Genomic DNA, 23,270 nt, shown 5'->3' with positions numbered 1-23,270 from the left:
AAGAGACACAAAACGACCACAAAGACACAAAACGACCACAAAGACACAGAACGACCACAAAGAGACACAAAACGACCACAGAGACACAAAACGACCACAGAGACACAGAACGACCACAAAGAGACACAAAACGACCACAAAGACACAGAATGACCACAGAGACACAAAACGACCACAAAGAGACACAAAACGACCACAAAGACACAGAATGACCACAGAGACACAGAACGACCACAAAGAGACACAAAACGACCACAGAGACACAGAACGACCACAAAGAGACACAAAACGACCACAAAGACACAGAATGACCACAGAGACACAAAACGACCACAAAGAGACACAAAACGACCACAAAGACACAAAACGACCACAGAGACACAAAACGACCATAAAGAGACACAGAATGACCACAGAGACACAAAACGACCACAAAGAGACACAAAACGACCACAAAGAAACACAAAACGACCACAGAGACACAAAACGACCACAGAGACACAAAACGACCACAAAGAGACACAAAACGACCACAAAGACACAAAACGACCACAGAGACACAAAACGACCATAAAGAGACACAGAATGACCACAGAGACACAAAACGACCACAAAGAGACACAAAACGACCACAAAGAAACACAAAACGACCACAGAGACACAAAACGACCACAGAGACACAAAACGACCACAGAGACACAAAACGACCACAAAGAGACACAGAATGACCACAGAGACACAAAACGACCACAAAGAGACACAAAACGACCACAAAGAAACACAAAACGACCACAGAGACACAAAACGACCACAAAGAGACACAAAACGACCAGAAAGAAACACAAAACGACCACAGAGACACAGAACGACCACAAAGAAACACAAAACGACCACAGAGACACAGAACGACCACAGAGACACAAAACGACCACAGAGAAACAAAACGACCACAGAGAAACAAAACGACCACAGAGACACAAAACGACCACAGAGACACAAAACGACCACAAAGAGACACAAAACGACCACAAAGACACAGAACGACCACAAAGAAACACAAAACGACCACAGAGAAACAAAACGACCACAGAGAAACAAAACGACCACAGAGACACAAAACGACCACAGAGACACAAAACGACCACAAAGAGACACAAACGACCACAAAGACACAAAACGACCACAGAGACACAGAACGACCACAAAGAAACACAAAACGACCACAGAGACACAGAACGACCACAGAGACACAGAACGACCACAAAGAGACACAAAACGACCACAAAGACACAAAACGACCACAGAGACACAGAACGACCACAAAGAGACACAAAACGACCACAAAGACACAAAACGACCACAGAGACACAAAACGACCACAAAGAGACACAAAACGACCACAAAGACACAAAACAACCACAGAGACACAGAACGACCACAAAGAGACACAAAACGACCACAAAGACACAAAACGACCACAGAGACACAGAACGACCACAAAGACACAAAACGACCACAGAGACACAGAACGACCACAAAGACACAAAACGACCACAGAGACACAGAACGACCACAAAGACACAAAACGACCACAAAGAGACACAAAACGACCACAAAGAAACACAAAACGACCACAGAGACACAGAACGACCACAAAGAAACACAAAACGACCACAGAGACACAGAACGACCACAAAGAGACACAAAACGACCACAAATAGACACAAAACGACCACAAAGAGACACAGAACGACCACAGAGACACAGAACGACCACAAAGAGACACAAAACGACCACAAAGAAACACAAAACGACCACAGAGACACAGAACGACCACAAAGAAACACAAAACGACCACAGAGACACAGAACGACCACAAAGAAACACAAAACGACCACAGAGACACAGAACGACCACAGAGACACAAAACGACCACAAATAGACACAAAACGACCACAAAGAAACACAAAACGACCACAGAGACACAAAACGACCACAGAGACACAAAACGACCACAGAGACACAAAACGACCACAAAGAAACACAAAACGACCACAAAGAGACACAGAACGACCACAGAGACACAGAACGACCACAAAGAGACACAAAACGACCACAGAGACACACAAAACGACCACAGAGACACAGAACGACCACAAAGAAACACAAAACGACCACAGAGACACAGAACGACCACAAAGAAACACAAAACGACCACAGAGACACAGAACGACCACAGACACACAAAACGACCACAAATAGACACAAAACGACCACAAAGAGACACAAAACGACCACAGAGACACAAACGACCACAGAGACACAAAACGACCACAAAGAGACACAGAACGACCACGGAGACACAAAACGACCACAGAGACACAAAACGACCACAAAGAAACACAAAACGACCACAGAGACACAAAACGACCACAAAGAGACACAAAACGACCACAAAGACACAAAACGACCACAGAGACACAAAACCACCACAAAGACACAAAACGACCACAGAGACACAAAACGACCACAAAGAGACACAAAACGACCACAGAGACACAAAACGACCACAGAGACACAAAACGACCACAAAGAAACACAAAACGACCACAGAGACACAAAACGACCACAAAGAGACACAAAACGACCACAAAGACACAAAACGACCACAAAGACACAAAACGACCACAAAGAGACACAAAACGACCACAGAGACACAAAACGACCACAGAGACACAAAACGACCACAAAGAAACACAAAACGACCACAGAGACACAAAACGACCACAAAGAGACACAAAACGACCACAAAGACACAAAACGACCACAGAGACACAGAACGACCACAAAGAGACACAAAACGACCACAGAGACACAAAACGACCACAGAGACACAAAACGACCACAAAGAGACACAAAACGACCACAAAGACACAAAACGACCACAGAGACACAAAACGACCACAGAGACACAAAACGACCACAAAGACACAGAACGACCACAAAGAGACACAAAACGACCACAGAGACACAAAACGACCACAGAGACACAGAACGACCACAAAGAGACACAAAACGACCACAAAGACACAGAACGACCACAAAGAGACACAAAACGACCACAGAGACACAAAACGACCACAGAGACACAGAATGACCACAGAGACACAAAACGACCACAAAGAGACACAAAACGACCACAAAGACACAGAATGACCACAGAGACACAGAACGACCACAAAGAGACACAAAACGACCACAGAGACACAGAACGACCACAAAGAGACACAAAACGACCACAAAGACACAGAATGACCACAGAGACACAAAACGACCACAAAGAGACACAAAACGACCACAAAGACACAGAATGACCACAGAGACACAGAACGACCACAAAGAGACACAAAACGACCACAGAGACACAGAACGACCACAAAGAGACACAAAACGACCACAGAGACACAGAACGACCACAAAGAGACACAAAACGACCACAAAGACACAGAATGACCACAGAGACACAAAACGACCACAAAGAGACACAAAACGACCACAAAGACACAAAACGACCACAGAGACACAAAACGACCATAAAGAGACACAGAATGACCACAGAGACACAAAACGACCACAAAGAGACACAAAACGACCACAAAGAAACACAAAACGACCACAGAGACACAAAACGACCACAGAGACACAAAACGACCACAAAGACACAAAACGACCACAGAGACACAAAACGACCATAAAGAGACACAGAATGACCACAGAGACACAAAACGACCACAAAGAGACACAAAACGACCACAAAGAAACACAAAACGACCACAGAGACACAAAACGACCACAGAGACACAAAACGACCACAGAGACACAAAACGACCACAAAGAGACACAGAATGACCACAGAGACACAAAACGACCACAAAGAGACACAAAACGACCACAAAGACACAAAACGACCACAGAGACACAAAACGACCACAAAGAGACACAGAATGACCACAGAGACACAAAACGACCACAAAGAGACACAAAACGACCACAAAGAAACACAAAACGACCACAGAGACACAAAACGACCACAAAGAAACACAAAACGACCACAGAGACACAGAACGACCACAAAGAAACACAAAACGACCACAGAGACACAGAACGACCACAGAGACACAAAACGACCACAGAGACACAAAACGACCACAAAGAGACACAAAACGACCACAAAGACACAAAACGACCACAGAGACACAAAACGACCACAAAGAGACACAAAACGACCACAAAGAAACACAAAACGACCACAGAGACACAGAACGACCACAAAGAAACACAAAACGACCACAGAGACACAGAACGACCACAGAGACACAGAACGACCACAGACACACAAAACGACCACAAAGAGACACAGAACGACCACAGAGACACAAAACGACCACAGAGACACAAAACGACCACAAAGAGACACAGAACGACCACAGAGACACAGAACGACCACAGAGACACAAAACGACCACAGAGACACAAAACGACCACAAAGAGACACAAAACGACCACAGAGACACAAAACGACCACAGAGACACAAAACGACCACAAAGAGACACAGAACGACCACAAAGAAACACAAACGACCACAGAGACACAAAACGACCACAAAGAAACACAAAACGACCACAGAGACACAAAACGACCACAAAGAGACACAGAACGACCACAGAGACACAAAACGACCACAGAGACACAAAACGACCACAAAGAGACACAAAACGACCACAAAGAAACACAAAACGACCACAGAGACACAAAACGACCACAGAGACACAAAACGACCACAAAGAAACACAAAACGACCACAGAGACACAAAACGACCACAGAGACACAAAACGACCACAAAGAAACACAAAACGACCACAGAGACACAAAACGACCACAAAGAAACACAAAACGACCACAGAGACACAAAGCGACCACAGAGACACAAAACGAGCAGAGAGACATGTTTAAGCTGTCAGCGCGTCTTATTTTGAACGTTGTTGTTCTTAAGGCTGCTAAATAAAGTTATTATTGTTTATTATATAGTTATTATTATTATTATTATTATTTAGTGTGTCCCGCTCCACAGCTTCATCTCCACCTTCTCCTTCCAGTGTCGGCCATGTTGGAGAGTGAGAGCATCCCCAGCCTGGCGGGCGTGAAGCCGATGGGCTACCGGAACCGTTCGTCCAGCATGGACACGGACGCCGACGGGCCCAGCAGCTACACGCTGCAGGCGCTGATCCGGCAGCTGGGCCAGTTCCACGGTACCATGAGGGACCATGGTCTGGACCCGGAGATCGGAGGCCAGGTGGTCCGCCAGCTGTTCCACTGCATCAACGCCGTCACCCTCAACAACCTGCTGCTGCGCAAAGACGTCTGCTCCTGGAGCACCGGCATGCAGCTCAGGTATGAGGTCACGGTGAGGTCATGGTGATGTCATAGTGATGTCAGCAGAGCAGCATTAAAGCTGCTGTCCGGAGTTTGAATCGCAGCGTCTCCCAAAACACTGTTGGTCCCTCCCTCTGATTTCGCCCCTTTATTTGTGCACGCGTGCAGTACATGAGAGAAGTGCCCGGAGTGCTGCAGCATCTCGCCTGTTTTGCTGTTTTCCACTCTTCTACATTTAGTACATTTAGTAAATAATAAAGGAATTATGTTAGAATGCTGTATTGAGTCTAACTTGTCCTAATACCAAAATAACATGAATCTGCTAGGACGAACGAGTAAAGTTTCAATATGTGATTACACTCGTGTATCCCTCTGGATGACGTTGTTTATCAAACTTAGTGCATTTACGCGTGTATATGTGTTGCATTGTTTATTTATTTCTATCTAGAGTTCAGAATTGCATGACTCCTCTGACGAAGAGTATGTCCCAGACGCCCCAACATCTTCCTCCAGAGGTCGGGCATCTAAACGAAGCCGTCAGGCGGGCTATGGAGGCCGTGGTCGGGGAGCGAGGCGAGCACCCCGAGCCAAAAAACGTCCTGCAGTCTCTTGGCCTGACAAGCCGTGGGATCGGTAACTTTTCTGGAAGTTGCTGAGCCCTGATGCTCTCTCCTCCACAAGCAAAACAAATGTGCGCGCGGTTGCGTAGTGCGTAGCTCGCCCACCTCTGCATGGGCTTGCTTGCTGTGCGCGTAACCGTTGATTGACAGCATGACAAAGCTGAAGCTCGAACTTGATTGGTCGGCAGCGACCGGCGCTTTTTGGAATAACATGGGGGTCTATGAGAGGAAGGCGGAGCTCAGGAATAAATTTTCATATCGCGTCATACTAACTTATTATAGTATCGTACTAGACTAACACATTTAAGCTTTGTTAAACAATGATACATAAATTGAAAACAAACGGAAACTCCGGACAGCAGCTTTAAACTGGAAGCTTTCGTCCTTTTATTGGCTAATCAGGAAGCATCAGCTAAAACAACAAACCAGTGGAAATGAAACCAAATGTCTGATCAGCAGGAAGTCTGTCTGCTTCAAACATTTAGTTACAGCTCAGATTTATCCTTTCTCCTGATGGAACATCTCAGATGTGATGCCTTCAAAGACCTACTGGAAGTGATTCTTCCTGTTTCTATATTTAGGCTGATAGTTCGTTGAATGTAGCTTCAGACGGCTGAGGTTCTGGTTCTAGGTGGACCCTCCACAAGCTCTGAAGCTGTCTGTGTGTTCTGGTCCTGGCCCTGGCCCTGGTCCTGGTCCTGGTCCTGGTCCTGGTTCTGGTCCTGGTTCTGGTCCTGGTCCTGGTCCTGGCAATGGTTCTGGTCCTGGTCCTGGTCCTAGCCCTGGCCCTGGCCCTGGTCCTGGCCCTGGCCCTGGCAATGGTTCTGGTTCTGGTTCTGGTCCTGGTCCTGGCAATGGTTCTGGTTCTGGTTCTGGTCCTGGCCCTGGCCCTGGTCCTGGTCCTGGTCCTGGCCCTGGTCCTGGCCCTGGTCCTGGAAATGGTTCTGGTTCTGGTCCTGGCCCTGGTCCTGGCCCTGGCCCTGGTCCTGGTCCTGGTCCTGGCAATGGTTCTGGTTCTGGTCCTGGCCCTGGCCCTGGCCCTGGTCCTGGTCCTGGCCCTGGTCCTGGCCCTGGTCCTGGCAATGGTTCTGGTTCTGGTCATGGTCATGGTCCTGGTCCTAGTCCTAGTCCTAGTCCTGGTCCTGGCCCTGGTCCTGGTCCTGGTCCTGGCAATGGTTCTGGCCCTGGTCCTGGCCCTGGCCCTGGCAATGGTTCTGGTTCTGGTCCTGGCCCTGGCCCTGGTCCTGGTCCTGGTCCTGGTCCTGGTTCTGGTCCTGGTTCTGGTCCTGGTCCTGGTCCTGGCAATGGTTCTGGTCCTGGTCCTGGTCCTGGTCCTAGCCCTGGCCCTGGTCCTGGCCCTGGCCCTGGCAATGGTTCTGGTTCTGGTTCTGGTCCTGGTCCTGGCCCTGGCCCTGGTCCTGGTCCTGGCAATGGTTCTGGTTCTGGTTCTGGTCCTGGCCCTGGCCCTGGTCCTGGTCCTGGCCCTGGTCCTGGCCCTGGTCCTGGCAATGGTTCTGGTTCTGGTCCTGGCCCTGGTCCTGGCCCTGGCCCTGGTCCTGGTCCTGGCAATGGTTCTGGTTCTGGTTCTGGTCCTGGCCCTGGCCCTGGCCTGGTCCTGGTCCTGGCCCTGGTCCTGGCAATGGTTCTGGTTCTGGTCATGGTCATGGTCATGGTCCTAGTCCTGGTCCTGGCCCTGGTTCTGGTCCTGGTCCTGGTCCTGGCAATGGTTCTGGCCCTGGTCCTGGCCCTGGCCCTGGCCCTGGCAATGGTTCTGGTTCTGGTCCTGGCCCTGGCCCTGGCCCTGGTCCTGGTCCTGGTCCTGGTCCTGGTCCTGGCCCTGGTCCTGGCAATGGTCCTGGTCCTGGCCCTGGTCCTGGCAATGGTTCTGGTTCTGGTCATGGTCATGGTCATGGTCCTGGTCCTAGTCCTGGTCCTGGCCCTGGTTCTGGTCCTGGTCCTGGTCCTGGCAATGGTTCTGGCCCTGGTCCTGGCCCTGGCCCTGGCCCTGGCAATGGTTCTGGTTCTGGTCCTGGCCCTGGTCCTGGTCCTGGCCCTGGTCCTGGCCCTGGTCCTGGCAATGGTCCTGGTCCTGGTCCTGGCCCTGGCCCTGGCCCTGGTCCTGGTCCTGGTCCTGGCCCTGGCCCTGGTCCTGGTCATGGCAATGGTTTTGGTTCTGGTCCTGGCCCTGGCCCTGGTCCTGGCCCTGGCAATGGTTCTGGTTCTGGTTCTGGTCCTGGCCCTGGTCCTGGTCCTGGCCCTGGTCCTGGTCCTGGTCCAGGTCCTGGCAATGGTTCTGGTTCTGGTCCTGGTCCTGGCCCTGGCCCTGGTCCTGGTCCTGGTCCTGGCCCTGGTCCTGGCCCTGGTCCTGGCAATGGTTCTGGTCCTGGCCCTGGTCCTGGTCCTGGTCCTGGTCCTGGCAATGGTTCTGGTTCTGGTCCTGGCCCTGGCCCTGGTCCTGGTCCTGGTCCTGGCCCTGGTCCTGGCAATGGTTCTGGTTCTGGTCATGGTCATGGTCATGGTCCTGGTCCTAGTCCTGGTCCTGGCCCTGGCCCTGGTCCTGGCAATGGTTCTGGTTCTGGTCCTGGTCCTGGTCCTGGCAATGGTCATGGTCCTGGTCCTGGCCCTGGTTCTGGCCCTGGTTCTGGCAATGGTTCTGGTTCTGGTCATGGTCATGGTCCTGGTCCTAGTCCTGGTCCTGGTCCTGGCACTGGTCCTGGCAATGGTTCTGGTTCTGGTCCTGGTCCTGGTCCTGGTACTGGCAATGGTCATGGTCCTGGTCCTGGCCCTGGTCCTGGCAATGGTTTGGTCCTGGTCCTGGTCCTGGCCCTGGTCCTGGCATTAGTTCTGGTTCTGGTCCTGGTCCTGGTCCTGGCCCTGGCCCTGGCCCTGGTCCTGGTCCTGGCAATGGTTCTGGTCCTGGTCCTGGCCCTGGCCCTGGTCCTGGCCCTGGTCCTGGCCCTGGTCCTGGTCCTGGCAATGGTCCTGGTCCTGGCCCTGGCCCTGGTCCTGGCAATGGTTCTGGCCCTGGTCCTGGCCCTGGCCCTGGCAATGGTCCTGGTCCTGGCCCTGGCCCTGGCCCTGGTCCTGGTCCTGGCCCTGGCCCTAGCCCTGGTCCTGGTCCTGGTCCTGGCAATGGTTCTGGTCCTGGCAATGGTTCTGGCCCTGGTCCTGGCCCTTGCCCTGGTCCTGGTCCTGGTCCTGGTCCTGGTCCTGGCTCTGGCCCTGGTCCTGGCAATGGCTCTGGCCCTGGTCCTGGCCCTGGCCCTGGCCCTGGTCCTGGTCCTGGCAATGGTTCTGGTCCTGGTCCTGGCCCTGGTCCTGGTCCTGGCCCTGGTCCTGGCCCTGGTCCTGGTCCTGGCAATGGTCCTGGTCCTGGCCCTGGCCCTGGCCCTGGCAATGGTTCTGGCCCTGGTCCTGGCCCTGGCCCTGGTCCTGGTCCTGGTCCTGGCAATGGTCCTGGTCCTGGCCCTGGCCCTGGTCCTGGTCCTGGCCCTGGCCCTGGTCCTGGTCCTGGCCCTGGCCCTAGCCCTGGTCCTGGTCCTGGTCCTGGCAATGGTTCTGGTCCTGGCAATGGTTCTGGTTCTGGTCCTGGCCCTGGCCCTGGTCCTGGTCCTGGCCCTGGCCCTGGCCCTGGTCCTGGTCCTGGCAATGGTCCTGGTCCTGGCAATGGTCCTGGCCCTGGCCCTGGTTCTGGTCCTGGCCCTGGTTCTGGTCCTGGCCCTGGTCCTGGTCCTGGTCCTGGTCCTGGTCCTGGCCCTGGTCCTGGCCCTGGCCCTGGTCCTGGTCCTGGTCCTGTCAATGGTCCTGGCCCTGGCCCTGGTCCTGGTCCTGGCAATGGTCCTGGTCCTGGCAATGGTTCTGGTCCTGGCAATGGTTCTGGCCTGGTCCTGGCCCTGGCCCTGGTCCTGGTCCTGGCCCTGGCCCTGGCCCTGGTCCTGGCAATGGTTCTGGCCCTGGTCCTGGTCCTGGCCCTGGCCCTGGTCCTGGTCCTGGTCCTGGTCCTGGCAATGGTCCTGGTCCTGGCCCTGGCCCTGGTCCTGGTCCTGGCCCTGGCCCTAGCCCTGGTCCTGGTCCTGGTCCTGGCCCTGGCCCTGGTCCTGGTCATGGCAATGGTTTTGGTTCTGGTCCTGGCCCTGGCCCTGGTCCTGGCCCTGGCCCTGGCAATGGTTCTGGTTCTGGTTCTGGTCCTGGCCCTGGTCCTGGTCCTGGCCCTGGTCCTGGTCCTGGTCCAGTCCTGGCAATGGTTCTGGTTCTGGTCCTGGTCCTGGCCCTGGCCCTGGTCCTGGTCCTGTCCTGGCCCTGGTCCTGGCCCTGGTCCTGGCAATGGTTCTGGTCCTGGCCCTGGTCCTGGTCCTGGTCCTGGTCCTGGCAATGGTTCTGGTTCTGGTCCTGGCCCTGGCCCTGGTCCTGGTCCTGGTCCTGGCCCTGGTCCTGGCAATGGTTCTGGTTCTGGTCATGGTCATGGTCATGGTCCTGGTCCTAGTCCTGGTCCTGGCCCTGGCCCTGGTCCTGGCAATGGTTCTGGTTCTGGTCCTGGTCCTGGTCCTGGCAATGGTCATGGTCCTGGTCCTGGTCCTGGCCCTGGTTCTGGCCCTGGTCCTGGCAATGGTTCTGGTTCTGGTCATGGTCATGGTCCTGGTCCTAGTCCTGGTCCTGGTCCTGGCACTGGTCCTGGCAATGGTTCTGGTTCTGGTCCTGGTCCTGGTCCTGGTACTGGCAATGGTCATGGTCCTGGTCCTGGCCCTGGTCCTGGCAATGGTTTGGTCCTGGTCCTGGTCCTGGCCCTGGTCCTGGCATTAGTTCTGGTTCTGGTCCTGGTCCTGGTCCTGGCCCTGGCCCTGGCCCTGGTCCTGGTCCTGGCAATGGTTCTGGTCCTGGTCCTGGCCCTGGCCCTGGTCCTGGCCCTGGTCCTGGCCCTGGTCCTGGTCCTGGCAATGGTCCTGGTCCTGGCCCTGGCCCTGGTCCTGGCAATGGTTCTGGCCCTGGTCCTGGCCCTGGCCCTGGCAATGGTCCTGGTCCTGGCCCTGGCCCTGGCCCTGGTCCTGGTCCTGGCCCTGGCCCTAGCCCTGGTCCTGGTCCTGGTCCTGGCAATGGTTCTGGTCCTGGCAATGGTTCTGGCCCTGGTCCTGGCCCTTGCCCTGGTCCTGGTCCTGGTCCTGGCTCTGGCCCTGGTCCTGGCAATGGCTCTGGCCCTGGTCCTGGCCCTGGCCCTGGCCCTGGTCCTGGTCCTGGCAATGGTTCTGGTCCTGGTCCTGGCCCTGGTCCTGGTCCTGGCCCTGGTCCTGGCCCTGGTCCTGGTCCTGGCAATGGTCCTGGTCCTGGCCCTGGCCCTGGCCCTGGCAATGGTTCTGGCCCTGGTCCTGGCCCTGGCCCTGGTCCTGGTCCTGGTCCTGGCAATGGTCCTGGTCCTGGCCCTGGCCCTGGTCCTGGTCCTGGCCCTGGCCCTGGTCCTGGTCCTGGCCCTGGCCCTAGCCCTGGTCCTGGTCCTGGTCCTGGCAATGGTTCTGGTCCTGGCAATGGTTCTGGTTCTGGTCCTGGCCCTGGCCCTGGTCCTGGTCCTGGCCCTGGCCCTGGCCCTGGTCCTGGTCCTGGCAATGGTCCTGGTCCTGGCAATGGTCCTGGCCCTGGCCCTGGCCCTGGTTCTGGTCCTGGCCCTGGTTCTGGTCCTGGCCCTGGTCCTGGTCCTGGTCCTGGTCCTGGCCCTGGCCCTGGCCCTGGTCCTGGCCCTGGTCCTGGCCCTGGCCCTGGTCCTGGTCCTGGTCCTGTCAATGGTCCTGGCCCTGGCCCTGGTCCTGGTCCTGGCAATGGTCCTGGTCCTGGCAATGGTTCTGGTCCTGGCAATGGTTCTGGCCCTGGTCCTGGCCCTGGCCCTGGTCCTGGTCCTGGTCCTGGCCCTGGCCCTGGTCCTGGCAATGGTTCTGGCCCTGGTCCTGGTCCTGGCCCTGGCCCTGGTCCTGGTCCTGGTCCTGGTCCTGGCAATGGTCCTGGTCCTGGCCCTGGCCCTGGCCCTGGTCCTGGTCCTGGCCCTGGCCCTAGCCCTGGTCCTGGTCCTGGTCCTGGCAATGGTCCTGGTCCTGGCAATGGTTCTGGTTCTGGTCCTGGCCCTGGCCCTGGTCCTGGTCCTGGCCCTGGCCCTGGTCCTGGTCCTGGCAATGGTCCTGGTCCTGGCAATGGTTCTGGTCCTGGCAATGGTTCTGGCCCTGGTCCTGGCCCTGGCCCTGGTCCTGGTCCTGGTCCTGGCCCTGGCCCTGGTCCTGGCAATGGTTCTGGCCCTGGTCCTGGCCCTGGCCCTGGCCCTGGTCCTGGCCCTGGCCCTGGCCCTGGTCCTGGTCCTGGCAATGGTCCTGGTCCTGGCCCTGGCCCTGGTCCTGGCCCTGGCCCTGGCCCTGGTCCTGGTCCTGGTCCTGGTCCTGGTCCTGGCCCTGGCCCTGGTCCTGGTCCTGGCCCTGGTCCTGAAGCTCTCTCTGTGTCCAGGTACAACACCAGTCAGATGGAGGAGTGGCTCCGAGGGAACAACCTGTTCCAGAGTAAAGCTGCAGCCACTCTGGAGCCCATCATCCAGGCTGCCCAGCTGCTGCAGGTGAAGAAGAAAACCTCTGAGGACGCTGAGGCCATCTGCTGTCTGTGCACCGCCCTGACCACGCAGCAGGTAATCAGCACTCTTATCAATACTCTGATCAATGCTCTGGTATATCTTTGTGCCTTTCACTCATTTTGTTCGTTTTTAGTTGAATATTTTTAATATTTTTATTTTTTCACATTTTTTTCACATTTCTTATTTAGTTTTTATTGTTTCTCTTCAGACTTCAATGAACTTTTTTAGATTCTTGTAGATTTTGTGACATTTTATCGATTTAATTCTTTTATTTTCCCCTTTTTGATGTAGTTTTATTCTGAAGGTTTATTTTCTGGCTGCTGATGGTATTTTCATAATAAAAGCCTCCTGAATGAAGCTGATTTTATTGTGAAAACCAACATATTAATTCATTTCTCCATGAACACTTTATTTTGAAACACTCAGAGGAAGGCTTCCTGTTTCCCTGCAGGTTCCTCAGAATGAATCAATCAATAGCTGTGATCAGGTTCTGTATTGATCGCTGTTTGTCCTGCAGATTGTGAAGATCCTGAATCTCTACACGCCTCTCAACGAGTTCGAGGAACGAGTCACCGTGTCCTTCATCAGGAACATCCAGGTGAACCCACAGCTCCACTTCCTGTTCTTAGTAACCCATCGTAGGTCTTCACTGGAGATCATTGTTCTTCACTGAGGTTCATTGTCAGTCTAAAGTTCTGCAGCTGTGGAACCAGAACATTGTGGAGACAGAACTCAGAAACGTTCTCTACCAGTCGGACTTGGTTCTAAAATCATTTCCAAAGTTTCAGAGACTCTCGGTCCAACAGAAGAATCCATGAACATCTGGATTCTTCTTTTTCTAAATAGTTTGCTGCTGTTAGACGACAGGCAGGAGTCAGGAAATGGAAACACAAAGTTCCTCTCAATATTCAGAAGAACCTACAGAAAGTTAGTCCTTAATCACAGACGTGTCCACTGAAACCTGAAACGAAGCAGAACGTCCAGGAACGTCCAAGAACTTTCCAGAATCACTTGAAACTTGTCCAAGTTTGAATAATTTGGTTTAATTTTTGAGTCCCACGGAAGAAAATGGAGTTTCCACTTCCTGTAGATGTTAAACTGTTCAACAGGAACCTCTCAGAACCGTCAGAGTCCGAATCATCTTAGTCCAGGTTCCACATCCAGTCCAGTCTGGTCTCCAGTAGAACCACAACTCCTAATGGTTCCTAATGTTCACAATTAAGGAGTTATCTTTTTACTAAACATCATGAACAACCTGGAATTCATGAAGAAAAATAAATTCAAGTTTATCATTTCCACATTACAACTTCCAGATCAAAGTGTCTACAAAGGAACACAACATTTAGTCACCTGGAGCTGAACCACAGAGGATTTACTGGAAAATCACAACCACAAAAAACAAGACAAATATTACAAAAATGAGACAAAAAATGTCAAAGTGAGAAACAAACGAGACACAAAAATAATGAATAAGGCAAACCACAAAATGACAGCTCAGATGATAAAGACAAAAACAACAAAGCAGACAAAATACTACAAAATTAGACACTTGACAACAAAAGAACAAAGAACAATCTAGCATTTTACTTTCTGATCCAAACAACTTGTCATGGTCTAGAAATGATTTTAAATTATAGTTTTACTAATTTACAATCTGCAGTTAATGTCTTCTCTGTAATTTTTTACACTTTGAGGGCCGGATTGGACCCTCCGGAGGACCACTTTTGGCCCACGGGCCTCATGTTGGACCCTCTGGTTTAAAAGGTTTAGAGCTGAGCCACTAAGAGCCTCCCGGTTCCTCCAAGGAGCTCAGAGGTTTTCATATTTAAAGTTACTGCTGGGTCAACATGCGTGTCTGGTGAGTCACGGGTGATACAGGTGATTTCCAGTTGCCGTAGTTACAGCTTCCTGTCTCTGTCCAGAACCGGCTCCAGGAGAGGAACGACCCTCCTCAGCTGCTGGTGGACACCAAGCAGACGTTCCGGTGCTGTTCCCCTACACGCCATCCGCTCTCAGTCTGGAGACGCTGCACATCCCCGCCCAGCTCAACCTCCACTTCCTGGTCAGGGTCTGAGTCTCCAGGGTCCGAGTCTCCAGGGTCCGAGTCTTTAGGTTCTTCTGAACTTCCTGTCAAACCTCTCAGCTCCTGGTGAAGCTCAGAGCCAAACCAAAGGACTCCTGTAACGGTGAAGAGGAGGAGCTCAACGAGGTTCATAGACGTGTGTCGAAGCGTTGGAGATTAAAGCTGAGACTTCCTGCATTCATCAAACCTTCCATTCATTAGAGTAAAGATCACAGCTGCGACCAATAATCAACGTTAAATCAATCATTCACATCAGCTCCAGGGAACGTTTGTGGTTTCCATCAAAGATCTCTGAAGAATCAAACATCTTCCGAGGAAAGGAACCAGAACATATTGACATGCTGAATATGTTCTGGTTCCTGAAGATCTTTGAGGAACCAGTGAGAACCTTTCAGTCTGGTTGGGTCAGGGGTTCGCCAGGGGTTAGCTTCTAGTGGTTCCATCAGTGGCCAACATGAAGATCCTGAGGTTCTGTCAGCTGGTAGCCACCTTTAGCTTCAGGAAGTCGTCTGGTTTCCTCAGTAGAAAGTTTGTTTGACTTTGCAGCACATGAAGCAGCTTGAAAACCTTTCTAAACTCCCATTGGTTTGTTATGAAGCAGGAAGTGTTTGGGGGCGGGGCCACCATATGGTTGACAGGCTACCGAGGGGGCGTGTCCTCCAGCACTGTCAGATCAACCAATCACTCGTCTTGTCACGTTTTACCATCTTTAAGAAGCTGTCTGCTCTACTGAGCATGCCTCCAACATCCTGGGCTTAGCTCCGCCCCCAGACAGTTGTGATTGGTTGAACTGAGGCAGAACGACTGTAGAATGTTCTGCTGGTCCTGGTTTCTGCTCAGGGAGGAGCAGCAGAACCTTCTCCAGAGGTTCGTCACACGTCTGTGACCTGGTTTCTGAAGCTGTTTAGAAAGAATTCTTATTGAAAAAATTGACCCGCATTAAAGAGATGTTCCTGATATGTTCCTTCATCTGTTCCTGATTGGTTCCTGATATGTTCCTCATCTGTTCTCATGGGTTCCTGATATGTTCCTCATCTGTTCCTCATGGGTTCCTGATATGTTCTCATCTGTTCCTCATGGGTTCCTTATGGGTTCCTTATGGTCCATCTTGGTCCTCTGGTTCTTTATTCACTCTTTCACCTGTAAAACCGTACCATGTTCTGTTCTGTTTGGTTTTTATTGTTTGATTTGTACATTTATGGTGACGCCAAGAACCGAAACCTGAGATCAGACTTCTGTTGATCAATAATCAATAATCATGTTGTTTCATGCATTAAAGATGTCTGAAGATGAAGTTCCTGGAAGAAGTTTCACTGTTTCAGATTCAACATCCGGCTGTCCTGAAAGAACTCTCTGATGTTGTGAGATGTTCTGAGGTTTTTCTGAGATGTTCTGAGGTGTTCTGAAGTGTTCTGAGGTTTTCTGAGATGTTCTGAAGTGTTCTGAGGTGTTCTGAAGTGTTCTGAGATGTTCTGAGGTGTTCTGAAGTGTTCTGAGGTTTTTCTGAGATGTTCTGAGGTGTTCTGAAGTGTTCTGAGGTTTTTCTGAGATGTTCTGAGGTTTTTTCTGAGATGTTCTGAAGTGTTCTGAGGTGTTCTCTCTGTGTCCTTCTCAGTAAACAGCTGCTGCAGATAGAAGGTGTTGCTCTAAAGGTGGAGCTGCTTCGTTTCCGCTTCCTCTCGTTCAGCTGCTCTTTAGTGATGCTTTGATCCAGATTTGCCTGCAGCTCACCTGTCTGAGGTCAGCTGATCCAGGTTTACCATCAGAACCACGGATGGAGGTTCTCCTGTTGGACTGGATCAACCTCACAGTTTAACGGCCGGTCAGGGTGTTCCAGGTGTTTGTCAGGTATCCACCAGGTGTTGATAGCTGCTGCTAACGTGTGTTTTCCATAGAATCAACACTTTTCTCCTGATCAATACATCTGATTGGTTTGTGTTTCTGACTCCTCGGTAATCATTGGTCAACCAATATTTAGTTACTTCCGCGTGTCAGGATTACTTCCTGGAGTATCCGATTACATTCTTTATTGTTGATTATTTAGGAATTAATAAAATAAATTTTAGTTTCTGTTAAATCAGTTTATATGTCAACGACTGGAGACAAAATTATTGTTAATAATATGATAATATTGTTGCTATCATTATTATTAATGTAGTTCTCGTCGTAGCTCTGAGTTCTGACAGGTAACAGCTGAGTCTGACTCCCAAAACCGGACTTCCTCATCACCCCACTCCTGGTCCAGGGAAGTCCAGGACTACAGAGTGTGTAAATCAGAACAGAGCCAGGACTGAGGTGTTCCCCTGCTGCCCTCTGGGAGGCGCTGCAGCTCTGCTCACAGCTGAGGAACACATGAAGAACATCTCGTCCTCTTTGGCTGTGAAACAAAACAAGAATTCTACCAAATGAAAACATTTCTCCATCCGGTGCTGAATCAACTCTTTCAGACATTAAGGTGTGCAGATGAACAGAAGAACCCATCAGAGTTCTCTGGTCTTCTAAGGGTCTAAATGAGGAATCAGACGTTCTCAGCTGGAACTAAACAGCAGAAACATGATGCTGCTTTCAGATGAAGTGAGGAGCGTTTCATCCTGCAGCTCTGTGGCTTCACCAGGATTATCTGGAGAGGAACCAATCATCTCCTCCTGCTCCTGCTCCTCACTGACAGTTAGACACAGGAGGAGAACGTCTGAGAACCCTCACTGAAGCTGATTCCACCGTCAGCCAGCAGCTGTGTGAGGGCCCACCGTGGTTTAGCTGCTGCTCAGGTGGTTTAGCTGCTGCTCAGGTGGTTTTATCTCAGGAGCAGCTGGATAGTTCAGTGATTATCGTCAGTGGTCCACCGGTGGTCCAGGAGGACTTGTAGACCCTCCTACCTGCTGCTGATCTCCTCTCAGATGTGCATCACTGAATGAAGCAGTAAATGAAGGTGAACAGTCAGGAGCTCATGTCGACTTTACTTCCAGAGAACATTTAAACAGCAACCACAGAGTTTTAGAGATGAAAACAGAAAAGATGTGTTCTGTGAGGAAACAGAACAAGAACGATGACGGATATGAAGGTGTCAAAGCTCAGAGAGGACACGTCTTCAGAGGGCTCTGGAAGGTTTCTGAGCGGTTCTGATTAGAACAGAAAGGAGGTTCCACAGACTCAGTCACCTCTGGTTCTGGTTCTGGGAACTTTTACCCCTAGATGCTTAAATTTATGTACTGTTTTAAAAAAGCATTTTTTGTGTGTTTTTGCTTTCCAGCTGAAGCTAAAACAAGTGCAGATTATTAATTTATCTATAAAACAGAACAGACATATAATAATAATAATAATCCATCCATCCTCTATCCACCGCTTTATCCTCTCTAGGGTCATGGGGGTGCTGGAGTCTATCAGCTGACTCTGGTGAAGGCAGGGGACACCCTGGACAGGTCACCAGTCTGTCACAGGGCTACATATACAGACACACAATCACACTCACATTCACACCTACGGACAATTTAGAGTAACCAATTAACCTCAGCATGTTTTTGGACTGTGGGAGGAAGCCGGAGTACCCGGAGAAAACCCACGCATGTACAGGGAGAACATGCAAACTCCATGCAGAAAGATCCCAGGCCGGGATTTGAACCGGGGATCTTCTTGCTGCAAGGCGAAAGTGCTAACAACTGCACCACTGTGCAGCCCATAATAATAATAATAACAGATATATAATAATAAAGTAATAATAATAATAATAATAATAATAAAGTGCTAACCACTACCCCACTGTGCAGCCCTAGAAGTTTTACTAATATATAAATATAATCACTGCAGATATTTTTAAGATTTTTGGGAAACATTTTTTACTCATTTTTAAAAAATACAAGAATTTTCTTGCCAAATTTGGGGGATTTAAAAAATGTTTGAAGGAAACTTTTAAGGAATTATTGGAATTTTCTTCTTGGAGGTTTTACAACTTTTCAGAAATTTGGGGAATTTTTTGCTGAGTTTTTTGGATTTTTTTCAGACCAGGAAACAATATTTTTGGTGCTGGTAAATGAGGACAACAGGAGGGTTCAGGAGCATCTGATTGGTCCACCTCAGTGCTCAAACTGGAGCATGGATGTGTAGAAGCTCAGATAAAGAAGAAGGTGGTAACCCATTAACACCTTAAAAACAAGCAATAAAAAATAATAGTCCTGAAGCAGACAGGAAGCCGGAGAAGATAAACCTGGACTGATGTTCTCCTGGTTGCTTCAACTTTATGGCTTTAAGTTCTGCATTCAGCTTTTCTAGTGGTTTTAGGGAACATTTCCAAAGCTCTGCAGCTCTCAGCCTGTCCTTTCTGCCCAGAAGTCCTCGTCTATGATGGAGCTACAAGCATGAGGTGAGTCACCAGTTCTGCTCTGTCCTCTGAGCTGCTGGATGTTCATGATGTCCTCCTGTCAGCTTCTAATCAGGAGAGCAGGACAGGAGTCTAACCCTGGTGGTTGTTCTGGAGCCACTGATCTGGACTCCACATCTGCCCCTAGGTTCTGCCGGGCCCCTGGGCTGCCGGGGAGGAGGAGGGTTAGAGTCGGAGTTGAAGGAGCTGCTGGTTGTTTTTGAAGGATGAGCTGTGAGTGGAGGAAGAGGATGTGGTGACTTATAATTTGTGAACACGTCTAACCTCTGCTTGCAGAGCATGCAGCAGCTTCTCCATGCAGCTCTCTGCTGCAGAAACATCAGCTGAATGTTGGAGGACTCATGTGGCTGCTGCAGCTCCAGCTTCAAACAGCCGCTGGGTTTGGTGTGGCTTCACTCAGACTCAGCTCCGTGAGATTCTACTCTGTGGTTTCATGTCTGGGTGGAGGTGTAAAGACAGAAATAGATGCTCCTTCTATGCAGGTACACAATGTGAGGAAGGACATCCTGAACATGGAGCTGCTCCTCAGTGTGGAGATGTTCTCCTGGAGGCTCCATTTCTACTCATCCAGAACACATTCCTTCAGAACACAGCTGATTAATCCATGACAGGAAGGAACCCCTTTGGTTTGAGTTTAGAGAAACTAATCCACAAAGGTTCTAACGCTGGTGAAAATCTCATCTCTGGAGCTTCCAGTGACTCTCCTAGCCTCAGAGTTCAGATGAAGCTAACACTGAGCTAACACAGATGAGGCTAACACTGAACTAAAACAGATGAAGCTAACATTGAGCCAACACAGATGAAGCTAACACTGATGAAGCTAACACTCAGCTAACACAGATGAAGCTAACACTGAGCCAACACAGATGAAGCTAACACTGATGAAGCTAACACTGAACTAAAACAGATGAAGCTAACACTGATTAAGCTAACACTCAGCTAATACAGATGAAACTAACACTAATGAAGCTAACACTGAACTAAAACAGATGAAGCTAACACTGAGCTCACACAGATGAAGCTAACACTGAGCTAACACAGATGAAGCTAACACTGAGTTAACACAGATGAAGCTAACACCTGAGCTAACACAGATGAAGCTAACACTGAACTAAAACAGATGAAGCTAACACTGAGCTAACACAGATGAAGCTAACACTGAGCTAACACAGATGAAGCTAACACAGATGAAGTTATCACTGAACTAAAACAGATGAAGCTAACACTAATGAAGCTAACACTCAGCTAACACAGATGAAACTAACACTAATGAAGCTAACACTGAACTAAAACAGATGAAGCTAACACTGAGCTAACACAGATGAAGCTAACACAGATGAAGCTAACACTGAGCTAACACATATGAAGCTAACACTGAGCTAACACTGATGAAGCTAACACTGATGAAGCTAACACTGAACTAAAACAGATGAAGCTAACACTGAGCTAACACAGATGAAGCTAACACTGAACTAAAACAGATGAAGCTAACACTGAGCTAACACAGATGAAGCTAACACTGAGCTAACACTGATGAAGCTAACACTGATGAAGCTAACACTGAGCTAAAACAGATGAAGCTAACACTGAGCTAACACAGATGAAGCTAACACTGAACTAAAACAGATGAAGCTAACACTGAGCTAACACAGATGAAGCTAACACTGATGAAGCTAACACTGAACTAAAACAGATGAAGCTAACACTGAGCTAACACAGATGAAGCTAACACTGAGCTAACACAGATGAGGCTAACACTGAGCTAACACATATGAAGCTAACACTGAGCTAAAACAGATGAAGCTAACACTGAGCTAAAACAGATGAAGCTAACACAGATGAAGCTAACACTGAGCTAACACAGATGAAGCTAACACTGATGAAGCTAACACTGAGCGAACACAGATGAAGCTCACACTTAGCTAACACAGATGAAGCTAACACTGATGAAGCTAACACTGAACTAAAACAGATGAAGCTAACACTGAGCTAACACAGATGAAACTAACACTGAACTAACACAGATGAAGCTAACACTGAGCTAAAACAGATGAAGCTAACACTGAGCTAACACAGATGAAGTTAACACTGAGCTAACACAGATGAAGCTGACACAGATGAAGCTAACACTGAGCTAACACAAATGAAGCTAACACTGATGAAGCTAACACTGAACTAAAACAGATGAAGCTAACACTGAGCTAACACAGATGAAGCTAACACTGAACTAAAACAGATGAAGCTAACACTTAGCTAACATTGAGCTAACACAGATCAAGCTAACACTGATGAAGCTAACACTGAACTAAAACAGATGAAGCTAACACTGAGCAGAAATCTGTTTGGAGAGAAGGTGAGGATTTACCCCTTTACCCCCAGAACAGCAGACCTACCATCAGGCATGGAGGCAGCAGTATCATGCTCTGTGGAAACAAACCAAATATTAGCATCTCTGGATGTATATTTCTGACTCAACAGATGCTGACCTATAATAAATCTGATAAAAAATCAAAATGATTGTTTAAGATTGACGTTTCAAAGGTTCCATCACAGAACCTTCAGGTTCTAGGAGTCACTTCAGACTGAATGAACGTTCTGAATGTTAGAAATGTTTCTGTGTGTTTCTGCTGTGTTTAATTAGGTTTGCAGGCCACAAGCTGGAGTCACTTCCTACAGCAGCCAATCAGATCACAGTCTTTATGAGCGGTTCTACAGAAACCAGATGAACTCAGAAACACAGAGCTAATAAACGATATGCTCATCTGTGGACCGCCAACTGGGTCAGCAGCGTTCAACTGGGTCAGACAGGATATGAATACAACCAATCAGCTCAGCTTCAGGTCCTCCAGCTGTTACACTACTAATGCTAACAGCTAACTAGCCTAGCTCAGCTGCAACAACTGAAGCATCGTTTCCCTTTTCAGGCTTTTTTTTTTTGTCTCCTCTGTTTGATTTTTAATGAATTCTTTTCCTAAATAAAATCTCCAAGAATAAAACTTGATTTTTTTGAGCTGTTCTGTGAACTTTTCTGGTTTTGTGTCGTCTGGAGCAAACATAGGGTCCAACAGTTTATTCAGGTTTGTTTTCCTGCAGGATCAGATCAGAGCTTTAAAACGTTCTTCAGACATCAGTGAACTGAGCTGAACGTGTTCATGTGGAGATGAATCCTTCAGAGTTCAGACCAGAACCTTCCCAGCATGCACTGCTGCAAACCAAACCGTTAATTCCTGGAGCAGAACGCACAGAGGACGATGGACAAACTGAAAGCAGAGAAGAAAAGTGAAAGTAAGAAGGGTCCGAGTGGTTGAAGCTGTCTGCAGAAGGACGATGGGAGCTCCAGGCGTCAGACGAGGCCTCCAGCTGGAGTAAACATCGTCTGAGAACACAGAGGAGCTGAGCAGGCAGGAAGTGGTTTGGAGGTTAGACTTCAGGTTTCTGTTCGCTCTGAGCTGCAGCACAATCATGAAGACAAACTCAGACTGATTCTGAAACAGACTCTTTACATCAACAACACTTTTTAGTTCATGCCAGGGCTGACTGGTGCTTTTCTCTAGATGAATAAATCATCTGTTTGACTCTAAAACATCTGAAGTCTTTCCTCAAATGTCTGGTTTGGTCCAGAGATCTCCAGTTTGCTGTCAGAGGAAAGAAAGCAGGAAAAAATCGTTCAGCTTCTCATTCCTGGAATCTTTCTTCTGAGGAGAACAGCAGAACGTTTCGTCTCTTAAATACAGTCAAATCAGTGCGAGGTTTAAGTTTCTGTCTCTTCCTGGCTGTGTTTGGTCACTTTATGTCTCACATTGTTTTTCAGTTCTGTGTGATCCAGTAAAAACACAGAACAGCAAAGATTCACACACACCATGTCATTTAAAGTCAAACTCAAAGATTTAAAGCTGCATCTGTGAGATTTTAGATAAATAAAGGGAAACACAGCTTTACATGAAGCTCAGTGAAAACAGACTGATTTCTTTAAAAACTATTTAGATTAAAACAAATGAGCTGGGAGGAAAAATGTCACATTTCTTAAAACAGAACACCCTGAAGCAAAAGGCTTTTCAGTAGAGAAACAAGAACACAACCAGTCCATCTAAAAGTCTGAATATTAAGGTTGAAATCCACCAATATTATAGACGGAAAACCAGAGAATCCTGACATTGCAGTT

General features: G+C 49.5%; 1 protein-coding gene across 1 annotated transcript in view; it reads left to right on the top strand.

Annotated features, from left to right (window-relative positions):
- The window catches only part of myo5b (myosin VB), a 77,313-nt gene extending 61,286 nt beyond the window's left edge, over positions 1–16,027 (top strand). Inside the window, 5 exon segments of the mRNA XM_051938411.1 lie at positions 5,159–5,453; positions 12,530–12,704; positions 13,168–13,248; positions 14,573–14,624; positions 14,627–16,027. Coding sequence (XP_051794371.1) covers positions 5,159–5,453; positions 12,530–12,704; positions 13,168–13,248; positions 14,573–14,624; positions 14,627–14,724 — 701 coding nt within the window. The 3' untranslated portion in view covers positions 14,725–16,027.
- Positions 16,028–23,270: the final 7,243 nt, after the last annotated feature.

Source organism: Acanthochromis polyacanthus, chromosome 18 (assembly GCF_021347895.1).
Source record: "Acanthochromis polyacanthus isolate Apoly-LR-REF ecotype Palm Island chromosome 18, KAUST_Apoly_ChrSc, whole genome shotgun sequence".
In the NCBI taxonomy this organism is placed as follows: domain Eukaryota; kingdom Metazoa; phylum Chordata; class Actinopteri; family Pomacentridae; genus Acanthochromis; species Acanthochromis polyacanthus.
The sequence above is the reverse complement of the archived record's forward strand: the minus strand, read 5'-3'. Positions and strand labels throughout refer to the sequence as shown.